At 41.7% G+C, this 12,092-nt stretch overlaps 1 protein-coding gene across 12 annotated transcripts in view; it reads left to right on the forward strand.

Annotated features, from left to right (window-relative positions):
* Positions 1–12,092, forward strand: part of TNIK (TRAF2 and NCK interacting kinase) — a 787,085-nt gene that overhangs the window by 759,374 nt on the left and 15,619 nt on the right. For all 12 annotated transcript variants that reach the window (XM_085635448.1, XM_085635452.1, XM_085635449.1 and 9 more), the window contains 2 exons: positions 5,295–5,395; positions 5,850–5,999. In XM_085635448.1, coding sequence (XP_085491574.1) covers positions 5,295–5,395; positions 5,850–5,999 — 251 coding nt within the window. The remainder of the gene's footprint in view (positions 1–5,294; positions 5,396–5,849; positions 6,000–12,092) is intronic.

Genomic DNA, 12,092 nt, shown 5'->3' on the forward strand with positions numbered 1-12,092 from the left:
AGAGGTAGGATGTTAACCAGCTTAGGGCCGAACCAACTACGCCCGCTCTCTGAAGGCGGTCCAATAGGACAGCATGATCCACCGTATCGAACGCGGCCGACATGTCAAGCAGCACTAAAAATGCTGCCTTACCCGTGTCGACACGCGTTCGTAGATCATCCAATACGGTGATCAAAGCGGTCTCAGTCCCATGGGCCGGCCTAAATCCAAATTGGGCTGCATCCAGACATGAGCTGGTTTCTAGGAAGTTGGATAAAGTTCTTGTGACTAGCTTCTCTATGACTTTTATAGGGAATGGTAACAACGAGATGGGCCTATAATTAGGCCGGGCATAGAGGGTCTAAAGAAGCCTTTTTTAGCAGAGGTGTCACTACTGCCAACTTCCAGCTGTCTGGAACCACGGCTGTCGCCAGTGACTGGCAGCAGATGGTATACAGCGGGGGCAGCAGCTCTGCCTGGAGCGCTTTCCAGATCTTATGTGGCAAAGGGTCAAGTGGAGAGCCCGAGGATACACCATTAGCCAATGCATAAAATTCCTCCAAGGAAGGGGTGGGAAAACAGGACAATTGAAGTTGCCCCACTTTAACCTCGATCCCCTCAGCACCCGAAAGATAAAGGGGTTCTGGTGGAGAGAGCCTTGCCGAGGCCGGCTGGCCCAAAGTCGAAAGGCCGGTTAGGATTGTCTTAATTTTTTCCTCGAACGCAGAGGCCAAAGAGTCGCACAGTTCCTGAGATGCTACAGTGAGTGGTACTGCACAGGCTGGATTAGCCAAATTATTCACCAGATTGAAAAGGGTCTGTACTTTATTAGAGGCCTTAGCCAGGGAAACTTCCAAAAACTTCGCTTTGGCCAGCCTTAGATGGACTTTTTATTCCTGCAAGGCCTGTTTATAAGCCACACGGTCCGGTTCCCCGTATGCTCTCCTCCAAGCGCGCTCTGCCTGTTTACAGCGAAGTTTTTGCTGACTAAGATCGCTAGTGAACCAGGCATTAACTCTCATGGGTTTGTCCTTCACCCTCCTTAGGGGGACCAGTTCATCTAAGGATGTCAAAATTTGCTGACTAAGGGCAGCATAGCTCTTATCCACAGTATCCCCCACAGAGAATGCTTTGGGCAGTAGTGTAGGTAGACTTGACCCCCTTAACAGGCGAGACCATTGCCTACTGAATTTAGGCCTATCCGGACCACCTTCACTTCGCAGTCGTCCCGGCAAAAAGATAGACATGAGGACCAGAGCATGGTCAGTCCAGCATTGATCCATGACCCTATTAACTACAACCAGGTCCTTGTCAGCGAATACCAAGTCCAGTGTGTGCCCCTTCGCATGAGTGGGAGACTGCACCAGCTGCTCTAGCTGTATATTACTACACGCTTGGCAGACTTCTCTAAAGGCCAGATCTTGCGGGCCAGAGGACCATAGATTAAAGTCGCCCAGCACTATGAACTTAGCATGGGAGTTAGATAGATCATAGATGAGATCAATAAATTGCTGGAAGGACGAAGCGGTTCTGGAAGGCGGTCTGTAGCAGAGAAGACCTGCTAATACTGTACCACCCCGAGCCGTTAGGGAGAAGCCCATGAGCTCAAACCCTATCACTTCTTTTACTTCAAGCTGTGAAAGGGAGAGCGTGTCCCTACAGATGAATCCCACTCCGCCACCCCTCCCCGAAGTTCGGGGGATATGTCTTATGAAGTAGCCCGGTGGGCAAGCCCAACCGAGCTCCACTCCACTGTCCGTTCTAGTCCAGGTCTCGGTTATGAATAAGATATCCAATTTGGAGGACTTGCCTAGCAAGGCGATCTCATCATGATGTTTAACAAGAGAGCGAACGTTGAGCAGACCACAAAGAAGAGTGGTCTGAGTAGGTGACCGCGTGGTAAGTTGAATATCTGGAGCCGTGAGACAATTCAAAGCGCACAATTCCTCCCGAGTATATACCAAGTGCGGAGTAGCCGCCATTGTCGAACCGGGAGCAACCGGGACGCGAACGGGCGCAAACGGGCTTACCTCTGGCGCACCTCCGGTGCGCCCGCTGCGCGCCTGCTCACCCATTCCAATTAGTAGTATTACGCCACGCGTGGTCCGCCTAGTAGAGCCGCTGGACCCAACCAATATGGCGCCTGAAGTGTCCCAAAGCCTTCACTCACCCACCCAAGATGGCGGTCGGAGCGCCGCAAGCCAGGAACCCACACTGACTAAATCCCGCCGAATGCGGGTGCAACACCAATTACAATGCAGGTAAGCCTGACTATCCCCCAAGTAGCAAGCGCCTAGTGGCTGGCAAAGAATTTAAGGCAACACGAGCAGCGCAGATTTAAAAGCAAGTGCCCAGTGAACGAGAAATAATTAAAATGACAATGCGCGCGATGACAGAAAGGTCTGCCTATCTTACCGGAAGAGCGGTTTAAATAGCTCTCCAATACGCGTGGTCCGCCTAGTAGAGCCGCTGGACCCAACCAATATGGCGCCTGAAGTGTCCCAAAGCCTTCACTCACCCACCCAAGATGGCGGTCGGAGCGCAGCAAGCCAGGAAACCCCACTGACTAAATCCCGCCGAATGCGGGTACAACACCAATTACAATGCAGGTAAGCCTGACTATCCCCCAAGTAGCAAGCGCCTAGCGGCTGGCAAAGAATTTAAGGCAACACGAGCAGCGCAGATTTAAAAGCAACTGCCCAATGAACGAGAAATAATTAAAATGACAATGTGCGCGATGACAGAAAGGTCAAAGTAAGTCATGTTATGACATGTGGTAGTGCTTTCCTATAGATAGCCCGTCCACAGGTTTCAATTGTGCTTTGGTACATTTTGATATTTGTCATAAGCATCAGGAGAGTTAAGCAACAAAAGGTGTTAGTGGTTGAGGGAAGGGGAAACCCTACTCAAGCAGCAACTTCAATTCTTGTCAGAATGAAACACAAGCAACCCCAAATTAACCTGTGCTCAACCCTCTGGTAGCTTGGCCCAAAGCAGTCAGGCTTAACATAGAGGCAATATGTTAAGTATTTATGCAGCACACAAACATTAATAAAGTGAAAACACAACACAGGAAAATTCCACATCCATTTAGTAAATTAAAGTAAAATGTAATAAATTATTTGAAATCAAAATGACACAAATCCAATCAGTTGAACCGGAAATATGCAATTTTAAAGATTTAAGAAAAATATTTCCTAAATGCGCAAAACGGCAACTGTGGTTATCAGGTTGCACCAGACAGGGACAAAGTCTAAAGTCCAGGCCGAACGCGATCAAGCACGGGCCAGACACAGGGACCAAGATAGGGTCACTGAACAAAGTACATTAAAACCTGGTTTGCGGAGCGTTGCGATATCCCATGTTGAGGATGCGTTGCGCAGCTGTGGTTCTGAAAAAACTGAGAGTCTGCCATGCAAAGTCCTGCATTGTCATCGAGGACATCGATGAGGGGCTTGCGATTCAAAGCCTTTCCTCGAAGATGCATCGCACATCGGCAGCTATGAGGAAGTTGCGGGGTTGCAATGTAAAGTACTGTCTCATCTTTAAGGATGCTATCATCGAGGGGCCTGCGATTTGAAGGCCTGCGTCGCAGATGATGTGTGCAGCGGCAGTTCTGAGGAAGCTGCAGGCTGCGATGGGAGGTCCTGCATCGGGAATTCTATGGTTCCAATGTGAGGAGGTGTCACGCTGCATTTGTTCTGCTCACAGGACCACAGCTGGCCTGTCAGAGCACTTCAGGCCCACCTCTAAGTGTCCAGGACTGGGGAGGCACTACTTGATGGGTAGGACTCATAGAAGACAGAGTCCAGGTGCTGGGTTCAAGGTGGTTGGAGCCTTTTCTGTCCCTCAGGCTCTGATCAAGAGGACAGCCCTTAGAGTTCTCTGATGGTCCTGGGTTCAAGATACAGGTCCAGTCAATTTCACCCAGGCATCAGAGTAGCAGTCCTTCTTGCAAAGCAGCACAGCAGTCCTTCGGAGTCATCCACAGGTCCAAATGTGTACTGAAGTGTTGGGTCTAAGGATCCAATATTTATACCTCATGCCCACTTTAAAAGAGGAAAAAAGTCCTGGTGGTTTTCACCCCCAGAGGTGTGTGAAATTTCCTGCCTCTTTGCCCTGGCCCCAATCTGTCTGGGATCACAAAAGACTAGTGTCAAACCCTTTGAGTGTGTTCAATCAGAGCCTTTGTGATGTTTAAGTGTGGTAGCTGAAAGCTTCTCTCCCACATCAAGTCCCAGATGTTGCATTCTGCCCACACCTCCTCCACCTTTGTCTGGGAGCCATACACAGAGGCCAACTGCCAGCTTCCCCTAGTCATGTGATCCAGGAAACAGGCTTCAAGCACCAAGTGGTTGGGACAAGAAAATGCCATCTTTCCAAAAGTGGCATTTCCAGAATGGTCACTTACAACCCTGCTTTTCCATTAAAGAGGGTTTTAAATGACAATTCATTAGACATCAAACTCTAAATTCCTATCTGCTTTCAATTGAAAGCAAGCACGTATTAAATGCAAAAAGGTAACCCAATGTTATCCTATGGGAGAAGTAGGTCTTGCAGTAGAGAAAACTGAATTTAGGTGTTTTTCATTCTCAGGACATGTAAAACATAAAATTACATTTTCATATTTTTAAATACACTGCAGCTTCCCCTATGGGCTATTTAGAGCCTACACTAGGGGTGACTTTGATATATAAAAATGGAAAGTTTGGACCTTGCATAAGGTTTATTTTGCCAGGTGGACTTGGCAGTTTACAACAGTATACATTGACCTCAATTGCAGGCCTGGGACATGTTTAAAAGGCTACATAAATGGGTGGCACAGTAAGTGCTGCAGGCCCACTAGTAGAATATAATTTACAGGCCCTGGGTACATGTAGTATCAGTATACTAGAGTCTTACAAGTATATTAAATGTGCCGTTTTGGTGTAAGCCAATTCTACCATGTTTAAGGGAGAAAGCACAGACACTTTAGCACTGGTTAGCAGTGGTAAAGTACACAGAGTCCTAAAAAACAAAAAGTTGTTCAGAAAACAGGAGAGTGAAGGCAAGTAGCTTGGGGATGACCCTGCAGAAAGGGCCAAGTCCAACACTTATTTTTTGTCAAATAATGCCATTTGGAAAGTGGATTTTTCTTTTTTAAATCACTCTGATGGTGATAGTGCTCAACATAAAGCATACTTAATTCTGCCCTATGGTTATAGATTTTAATGGATAGTGTTCACCAGGAATAAAAGCTAAATCACTAAATATTCTCTGTAAAGCATGTCTTCGATTTAAAAACTTACCTGTTGGTTCTCTCACTTTATTTACAGTGAAATATGAAAGGATTAAGTTTCTTGTGATTGCCCTGAAGAACTCTGTAGAAATATATGCCTGGGCGCCAAAGCCGTATCACAAATTCATGGCTTTTAAGGTACAAACTTGTCTGCATTGCATAATTGTTGGACTACATGTGGCCTGCAAAAAAATGAAATATTGTTCTTTGCATTTTCAGTTTCCTTCTAAATGTTTAAGAATAAAATAATATTTGTAAAATGATGACTTTACTTATATACTTGCCACATAAAGAAAATGCCACAAGACCTGCAAAATGATATACATAATTTAATTCATTGGTCTATTGTAATGCTTTCCTGTTGAAACTGAGAAATAAGCTAATTATAATTAGGAGGCAAATAACATCTGCAGCAAGCTGTTGCTTTTCCCCCATATTTATAAGTACGTGGTGGTCAAATAACATCTGCTCCTACTTTTTAAAATTCTTGTGGTTTGTTCATAAAGAAAATGTTTAATGACGGCAGAACAGTTGTGTTGTTGTCTTTGTATACCCCAAGAGATCTAAACATTAATTGAGGTTATATTTAAAGTCTTTTGCAGAACTTCAACATAAGCCATTACTTTGTGATTTGACTGTGGAAGAGGGTCAGAGGTTAAAGGTTATTTTTGGGTCCAGTACTGGTTTCCATGTGATTGATGTGGATTCTGGAAGCTCTTATGATATCTACATACCATCTCACGTAAGTACTTATTCTTTCAAGTTTGTTTACTTAATTCCAGATTCACTATTAGTTTTGCTTTTGTGCCCTGATCGGAGTTTCCTTTTTTAATTCAGGTTTCCACACATAAAGCCAATGTAATACTTAAGGAGCTTACAGTATTTGTGACATCTTTCAGTTTCAGCACTTACACAAACAGAGAACATAATGTATGCATATCATTCATAGTGTTATGGTAATATTTTGTGTCACTAGTGAGATCCTTAATGTAGATTGGAAGGTTCTATGTTACATTCATTGGTGGCCATGAGCTTTGTATTTGGTAGGTGAGCCATAGTTTGCATGGCAGGTGTGTGAGCTATTGTTTGTGGAGCTCACCATAACTGGAGAATTCCAAGGCAGTTTTTAGTATTTTGTCATTAAAATTGCAATTTAATTGTGTTTTCAAATATTTCGATTTTGAAAATTAATAGTATCCACAGTGGTGTTGCCATTGATGTCATTGGTAGTTTCTGATGCGATCTGATCAGTGATTTCATTAATGTTGTCATTTGAGCGGTAATCAGTAATATCATGAGTAGTGCCTTATGGTAGTGTGAATTATGGTTTGTGTACCAGACTATGAACATTATTTACAATTATAATTGTGTTTATAAAGCACAGCAACTACCCATGAGAATTTCCTGGTGCTGAACAGGGTTCTTGGAAATACTTGCTGGCAGGAATTAGAAATTCTATGAGTATAGTGTGATCTTAAGAGCTTTTCTAAGGGCTTCATGGTCAGCATTTAGGTGTAAGGAGAGAGGTAGAAAATTCCAGAGCTTAGATACCGGGTAGGAGAAAGAGCGACTACTTCCTCTTTGGTATAGTATCTGAGTAACTGAGAGTTAAATAATAGAGAGGGTTTAAGAGTTCTTAGAGGTTTGTGAATGGTAACTCTGTGCATAGATAGATGAGGCAAGTGCTGTGAATCGGGTAGAGGGCTATACATAAAGTTTTGAAAATAATGCTTTTAGAAAGGGGGAGATAATAAAGAGAGGTCCTCAAAGTAGAGCTGTGGGAGTCCCAAGGAAGGTGTAAGAGAGAGCGCCAAAATTTGAATGTGTTGGAGACAAGAAAGCAATCAAAGTGATAATCCAAGATAGAGTGCCTTTGAGTAGTCCAGCCTTGATAAAATCAGGGCTTGCTTCACCGTAGGAAGTAGCAGAAGAGAATGGACACATTTTTCGAAGAAGATATAAATGATAAAATCAATTTGCTGACAGTTTGCTAACTTGAGTGGATAGTGTGAGATTTTGTTCAAACTTGAAGCCCAGGTTTCTGATTTGAGTCACAAGATTGGGAGGTGGGCCCAGCGAATCGTGCTGTTGATCAGAGGACCATGTGGAGCACTCCCTACCCAAGCAGTAGTTCTTTGTAGTCTGCATTGATTTTCAATATGTTGTTTTTCATCCATTTACAATCACTGGAAAGTAATATTGAAACATGTGCTGCTTGAAGAGTAAAGAGTTGTGTGGATTAAAGGAATTTGCATATTATCTGCATTGCTCATAAATGAGAGACTGAAGGAGCAAATTAAACTATGTAGGAGAGGAACATATGCAAACAGGCACGCACACACACACACACACCCACACACACCCACACCTTCTAACACCTGCAGCGCAAACCTTTAGCCATACACCTCATCAATTTCTTGCAGGGAAAGGCCACCGACCAGGTGTTAAGCTCAACAACCAAGCTCCAGCCATTCAGTCATGTGTGCAGGGCCATGAAAACTTAAAAGCATCCGTAGAGGCTAGAACATAATGAAGGGTTTATAGGACCTCAAATGGGTCCTGTAATTATTGAATCTGAGTTTGGGTCCATACATATTGCTCGGAAAACTACATTTTTTTTTTTGGTAGCCTGATGTGTCCCTTTGAAATTCCTCACTCTCTCAATGAACCTGGGGTCAGATGATGCTCATCTTGATGCCCTGATAGTAGTTTCCATTTGATTTTGCCAACAAAGATATCAAGCCTGCACCAGGCAGTGGTAGCCACAAAACAAAATTTGCTGTCATAGCTAGCTAATTAGCACTCAGATTCACTCAGGTTTGAGTCCATGAATCCTTATAGGATAATGCAAGAAATTGTTCCTGTTCATCAAATTACCAGTTATGGTATATAAACGTATTTGTCTGATTAACCCTCAAAAAATGCTCAACACCTTTACAACAAATATCTCTCTAATCAAAAAAGGCTGTGTTCTGCGGAAAGTTCCAGTGTTATGCCTAGTTTGGAGTATTTCCTTTCGGAAATGTTTAGTGTAGAAGCAAGCCAGCTTCACTAAAGATAGTTAAATGGGATAATCAAATTTTGGTTCCCTTCCCGTAACTCAATTAGAGAAACTTGACATCCCACAATATGGTCAGATGTGCAAGTGGCTGGCAAGGATGTGGAATGGGCAAAGTTAAGGTATAAGCTAAATAATAGAATCTGAGACTTAACCATAGCTACTCACTGTGTGTGTGTGTGTGTGTATGTGTATATATATATATATATATCATCCACCACGCTTACACTGTCAAGCAAGCAACGAGCCACGCTGATCCAAGGTTCTCAATTCTGATTTATTACGGGCACAAAAAGACGCGTTTCGAGCTCAACAGCTCTTGGTCACATATATATGTGTGTGTGTATATATATCTAGCTGGTTAAGTAAAATAGTTTTTTTTAAATGTTTTAAGTGTAAGGCGTGTCAACATGGAGTGAATTGCACACAGTTTACTACTATTTTTGATAAAAACCATTAAGGTTAAAGGACACCTAACCTGTAGATCCAACTTTGTGGTATATTGGCTACAATGCCCCTGTAAGAAGGTTTATATAGGTAGTACCACTTTGCCGGTTTTTAAACGTATTCTGCAGCATAGAAGAGCTATAGTCAATAAGGATAGGACTTATTCTATTGCTAGACACTTTGAAAAACATCATCAAAGTAATCCTGAAGGTCTACAGTATAGTTGTATAGCGGAAATCCCTAAGAAAAAAAAGAGGAGGGGATAGGGAGAAAGAACTCCGTAAATTGGAGACCTATTATATACTAGAATTTGACTGTAAAGAACCACATGGTTTGAATGTAGATGAGGATCTGTTCACTTGCCTTTAAGAAAAAGTAAGGACAATTAAAAGTAAGAATTGGGTGTCCCTGTAAGAAAAATTAAGTCATTGTCGAAATAGTAAAGTGCTGTTAACACATGTTTCTTTTTCATTGTTTGTTTTAAAAAGAAAAAAATCTAGTCAAAAGTAAGTTAAGAGAGGGACACTAACAAAGGAGTAATATAACTAGTTTTTCTAGGATTTTTAAAGGTAAGGCGGACATGTACCTTAGTACAAGCATTTTTGATGAACTTTTTTTATCTAGTACTGAAAAATAGTTTCCCAAATTTTATGTGAAAGTTAAAATGGGTTTACATAAAGCACTAGCACTTTATTAATTCGAAGATTGTTTACATAAGCTCTTGCACTTTGCAATAGAATGTTTATAGAAAAGATAGTCACGTGAAAGAAACGTAGGCTATAGTACTAATGAACATGAATGTCGCTTTATTTTTATGCTTTGGATCTCCCTTGGAAGTTGTAATACGCACTTGCACTTTATGGAAAGTAATTAAGGTTTAATAGAATTAATTACTGATAAGGGTTTGTTTAACAAAGTTAATGATGTGAAAAAATGTTCGTTTTGGAGCACTTGCTTGAAATGATACGCATTAGAGAAACCACTCCAAGATGGCAACACTTCTTTTACGAAAGAAAAGAAGTTGTGTTGCTATCTGAGTAGTCCCTTCTTACTGTCTGAAATGTTTTTAAACTATCGGAAATGAAAACACTATGTCGTGAGCAAGGTAGCGTGAAGCTATCGAAACGCGTAGATAGGTGTCTCGTCAAAATAAAAGAGACCCATTTTTGAAGAATCCCTTGGTGTGCTGCATGATTATTTACAAAGGATAATCGGATAACTGACATATATATATATATATATATATATATATATATATATATATATATATATATATATATCTACTGGCGGTCGCCAGTAGTAGATAGTTATAGTTAGGACCGTGTTTCCATAGGAAATCCGCAACATTCTATTTGGAATAACTTTGGCGCCGGTTGACGAATCCTCGCGAAATTTTCAAAATAGGTGGGGCGCTCCGCTCCTACCCTGAAAGTCTCGGGGGCATTCGTCAAGCGGGGGCTGAGAAAAAAGGGGGGTCCCAAAACGCGTTTTCCCCATGCAATTTTCCATAGGGACCTTTAGTCCAAGGTACAGCCCGAACGGCTGAACAGAATTACTTGAAATTTGGCAGAGAGGTAGTCCTCAGCTCAGGGAAGTGCCTTTTGCAGGTCTGGTGTCAATCTGTTCAGTAGTTCCTGAGAAAATCAAAAGTAAAATCATATATATATGTGGGCGGAGCCTAACCACACATCTCATACTGAGATCTGATTGGCTGTCAGCACTTCATCCAAGAAGTGTTGGCAGCCATCTTGGGACCAATATACATGATAGCACCTCATTAAAAAGCATTGCAGTTAATAGAAGGTTTTAAGACTTTAGTTACATTATAAATCATTTGTTGATGGTACCATACTCATTTTAGGAATTGTGGTATGTTCTAAGGTGATTTCACCATGTGAAAAAGCCTTCTGCTGGGATATCATGATTGAGAGAAAAATATTTTCTCATGCTTTTCCCACAGAGGTTTGGAAGGTGATCTATAAGCTAAACTGAGAGCTTATTTTCTGTAAATTCACATTATCTTTCTCAGTCATGTGAGAATGAAGTCTGACATTCTCAGTAAAACATGTACATCCAACAAGGGCAGAGACTGTCAGTTGATTCCTTTGTGTTCTACTGCAGCTTCCCAGAGTGTTCCAAAGAACAACTAGAGCGCTAACAGTCCTACTTATGATAAACGTATGTCACACCTGAAGCCATCTTGCTTGGATTAAAGTGGTAACTCTTAAAACATTTAATTTAAAAAGGAACAAAATGAGGGGGTTCATTTTTCCATAAAAAGTATGATTAGTGCTGCAGAAAGAAAAATTAGGGCACATTTTGAGTGACTTCTCAAATCCTCTTCTATTTCATTAAAAAATTCTGAGATGCAGACTGAAACATGCACTTTCAATTCCAGCAGCAGTTTTCCCTGGTGAGCAGTAGCTTTACTACAGTGATCTAATGAGCAAAAAGAGTGCTAACATTCTGAATTTATGGCAAATGTGTGACACATCTGAATGCCTTCTTGATGTAATCAAAGTAAAAAACTGAAAGTATTTCCTACTGAGGAGACTGCAGTAAATGGGGAAATTAGGAAACTTCATAACAAATAAGTCTCCCAAGATGGCCACCAGAGACAAAAGAGCCCAAATGTAGCCCAAATATCACCCAGATGTAGCCCAAGTATAGCCCAATGACAGAATGTCCCAGAGTGTTCTTAAAAACAACTAGAGCGCTTACTGTCTTCATTATGACAAAAGTATGGCACACCTGAAGCCATCTTGATTGGAATAAACTGGTAACACTTAAAACATTTAATTTAAAAAGGAACACAATGAGGGGGTTCATTTTGCCATAGAAATTATGATTAATGCTGAAGAAAGAAAATGAGGGCACATTTTGAGTGACTTCTCAAATCCTCTTCTATTTCATTAATAAATTCTGACATGCAGACTGAAACATGCACTTTTAATACCAGGAGCAGACTTCCATGGTAAACAGTAGTTTTACTACAGTGATCTAATGAGCAACTAGAGTGCTAACTTTCAGAATTTATGGCAAATGTGTGACATATCTGAATACCTTCATGATGGAATCAAAGTAAAAAACTGAAAGCATTTCCTACTGAGGAGACTGCAGTACATGAGAAAATTAGGAAACTTCATAACAAATAAATCTCCCAAGATGGCCACCGGAGACAAAAGAGCCCAAATGTAGCCCAAAATCACCCAGATGTAGCCCAAATATAGACCAATGACAGAAGTGTGCAAAACACTTATTATTTTGTGTTTTTGCAGTGTTATATAGTGCAGACTTGTCAGGTATTGGAGTGCTTTACATGAGCATTGG

Source organism: Triturus cristatus, chromosome 11 (genome assembly GCF_964204655.1).
Source record: "Triturus cristatus chromosome 11, aTriCri1.1, whole genome shotgun sequence".
In the NCBI taxonomy this organism is placed as follows: Eukaryota; Metazoa; Chordata; class Amphibia; order Caudata; family Salamandridae; genus Triturus; species Triturus cristatus.